This window comes from Octodon degus, unplaced genomic scaffold (assembly GCF_000260255.1).
Source record: "Octodon degus isolate 3935 unplaced genomic scaffold, OctDeg1.0 scaffold03922, whole genome shotgun sequence".
Lineage (NCBI taxonomy): Eukaryota > Metazoa > Chordata > Mammalia > Rodentia > Octodontidae > Octodon > Octodon degus.
This window is the reverse complement of record NW_004528498.1, coordinates 1-3,289: the sequence shown is the minus strand read 5'-3', so window position 1 is coordinate 3,289 and position 3,289 is coordinate 1. Positions and strand designations below refer to the sequence as shown.

Below are 3,289 nucleotides of genomic sequence, written 5' to 3'. Positions count from 1 at the left end.
CAGAGGAGGTGGCCCGGCTGTGGGGACTGCGCAAGAACAAGACCAACATGAATTATGACAAGCTGAGCCGGGCTTTGCGATACTACTATGACAAGGTATGGCCTCTGAGACCAGACCTGGGACCTGTGAAATTTATATCATTAATTTTCCTTTCTTGACTAGGTTATGAGGGTTGGTTTTTTGGGGGGGGTTTTGAGTGGGGAGTTGAGACAGGGTGTCACTTTGTATCCCAGGCTGGTCTTGAACTCAGTGATCCTCCTGCCTCAGCCTCTAGAGTGCTGGGATTACAGGCATGCACCACCACTCCCAGCTCATTTTTAGGAATGAGGGTTGTGGTGTAGTATTAGAGTGTTTGCCTAACATGTACAAGGCCCTAGGTTTAATCCCTAGCACCACACAAAAAAAATTTCATTTTCTTCTCTTAACTCCTATACCTATAATGTTGAAAGCAGTATTAAAATTTACTTTTTTTATCCTATCCTGTAGTATGTGCAAACCAATGTTGGACCCCCCAAAGATTTATGTCAGTTATTGTATTTTCTTCTCCTACTGCTTTGGCTAAAAGCTTTATAGCAATAGTAATACTGACTGCTCCTCATTCTATTCTCTGAGATCCCCTAGATAGTGCTTTCCCACCATGCCCTCCTTCCTATGCTTTGTTCTTATAGCCCAAACTTTGAGAGCACTGTTGATAATGACTGTCCTCATCATGTCCTCTGGAATCTGTGGACCAATGCTGGGCTCCCTCACTTATGTAATAATCTCTTACTCCAGACAGTTTCATCTTATTTGTAGACTCAAAACTATCCTGACAGTATTATCCTAGCCTTTCCTTATTTCAGTCTCTGGAACTCCCAATATTTTTGATCAGTTATTTTCCTTTTTTCCCTTACTCCTTTAGCTAAAGCCTCTGGGGCAACATGTATAATGCCAGCCCTTATCTCCATCCTCTGGAATTCCCAGAGCAGCGCTGGTCCACCCCACCATTTACATCAGTTGTTTTTTCATCTTATTCCTACAGCTAAAATTTTAGATTTTCCTCGCCTTGCCTCCACAGACCCATAGACCAGCACTGGGTGTCCTTTCCACCCATTATTTATACCACTTCATTTCATCATATTTCCTTGGCTGAAGTCTCCAAAACAATGTTAATGAATATCCCTGTTCATTGTTCTTCTGAGAAATATAAGCCAACCTTGTGACATACCTGCCCAGCATTATGACTGCCACACAATGTCCTGGTGCCCCTATATTTCGCTGCCCCCCAACAGCCCTATACCCATTTTACATAATTTGTATTTATACCACTTTATGGTATATATTCCATTTTCATAGTTTACTCCTTTAGCTCAAACCTTCAACACAGTGTTAATAATGAGGCTGTCTCATTCTGCCCCCTGAGACCACCAGTATGTTGCTGAGACCCTGCAGGCTAGGCACATCCTCAAATACCCCCAGGTGTGCTCTGTGACCTACCCTTTTCACAACAGTATTAATGAGGCTTCACTCTGTTATTTGTAGTGACCTTGCTTTATTCCATGTCTGTGTCAATAGTTTTAAATGATTTTCTGTATCAATAGTTTGTTACTCCATTTATTTATACTAATGTAGTCTGCCAACATTTGGATCAGTTACTTCATTTTTCTGTCTTATTGCAGTAGCAAAACTATGTCCCAAGAACCAACTCTGTTACCCTGTAGTTCTTTAAGCTAGGAAGTAAAAAGTGATACAAAAGAAGGAATTATGGAGAGGGAAAAAGGAAAAGGGGAAAAACTTGGGAGAAAGTATAGACAGAAAAATAGAGGAGGCGCCTGCAAACTGAGAAACAGATGAGTGAAATGAGAACAAGTAGGAAGAAATATCCAGAAGAGAAATATGCATCAATGCCCTCCTTCCACCCTACCCTTCTCCTCTAAGGCCTGTGGTTCTGTCTTCTCCCTTCCCAGAATATCATCCGCAAGGTGAGTGGCCAGAAGTTCGTCTACAAGTTTGTGTCCTACCCCGAGGTTGCACGGTGCTCCACAGAGGACTGCCCACCCCAACCTGAGGTGTCTATAGCCTCCACAGTGGCAAATGTGGCCCCTGCTGCTATACATGCAGCCTCTGGGGACACTGCCTCCGGAAAGCCAGGCACACCCAAGGGTGCAGGAATGGCAGGCCCAGGCAGTTTGGCGCGCAGCAGCCGTAATGAATACATGCGCTCGGGCCTCTATTCCACGTTCACCATCCAGTCCCTACAGACACAGCCACAACCACCCCCTCATCCTCGGCCTGCCTCGGTGCTCCCCATCACCACCCCTTCAGGAGCAGCAGTTCCCCCTTCAGGGAGCAGGAGCACCAGTCCAAATCCCTTGGAGGCCTGTCTAGAGGCAGAAGAGGCGGGCCTGCCTCTGCAGGTAAGTACTCAAATGTGGGGCTGCAGTGAGAGTGGGTAAGGAATAGGGATACACATTCTAAACCAAGGTATAGGACTGATCAAAGAGACAAGTCCTGTTAACGGCCATAGTGGTGGAAGGCCACCTTTAGAAAGGGCTGGAAAAGAGAGCTATGGAAATCCTGAGAAGAAAAAGGAGAATAATATTGTGCTACAATTAATAGTTACCCAACATGGAGTACACGCCCTGAATGTAATTATTTAAATGCACTAGTTCTCGTCATTTAGTGCTTATCAGAATCACCAGTGTAGCTTTGTTAAGCCAGATTTCTGGGACCCACCCCCTCCCAGAGTTTCTGATTATGAGGATCTGAGGATGGGATGCAAAAAATTGCATTATTACCATGTTTCAAATCGATGCTATTGGTCCTTAAAGTGGATTTTTGAGGACAACTGTTCTCTAGAATAAGGCTAATTATCAGCAGCCCTTTCCCTTTCATTTTTTCACCCCAGGTTCCCTTCTTCATAGGAAGGCCTGCCCCAGGGGAAGTTCCACTTCTTAGAAGCCCCATGTCCTGTTGGAGGACCTTCCCTGGTAGATAATCATGCTTTCACAACCAATCCCATCTTCCTAGGGAAATCTTTTTTTTTTTTTTTTTTTTTTTTTGCAGCGCTGGGGATTGAACTCAAGCCGGTACACTTGCCAAGCAAGCACTTATTCTACTGAGCTATCTCCCCGGCCCCACCAGGGAAATCATTGAATGGCTTACAGGAGAGAGGTTCTGTATCTCAGTGATCCTCTTGTGTCCTCTCCTTTCCTAGGTCATCCTGACTCCACCTGAGGTTCCAAACCTGAAATCAGAAGAGCTGAATGTGGAGTCAAGTTTGGGCCGGCCACTTCCCCCAGAAGTGAAG

At 45.0% G+C, this 3,289-nt stretch overlaps 1 protein-coding gene across 1 annotated transcript; it reads left to right on the top strand.

Annotated features, from left to right (window-relative positions):
- Positions 1-5: 5 nt before the first annotated feature.
- LOC101582719 (ETS domain-containing protein Elk-1-like) lies at positions 6-3,283 on the top strand (the record flags this gene model as incomplete). Its single annotated transcript, XM_004648821.1, has 3 exons — positions 6-95; positions 1,947-2,396; positions 3,197-3,283. Coding segments are annotated over 3 exons (627 nt in total), but the record flags the coding sequence as incomplete, so codon positions are not given.
- Positions 3,284-3,289: the final 6 nt, after the last annotated feature.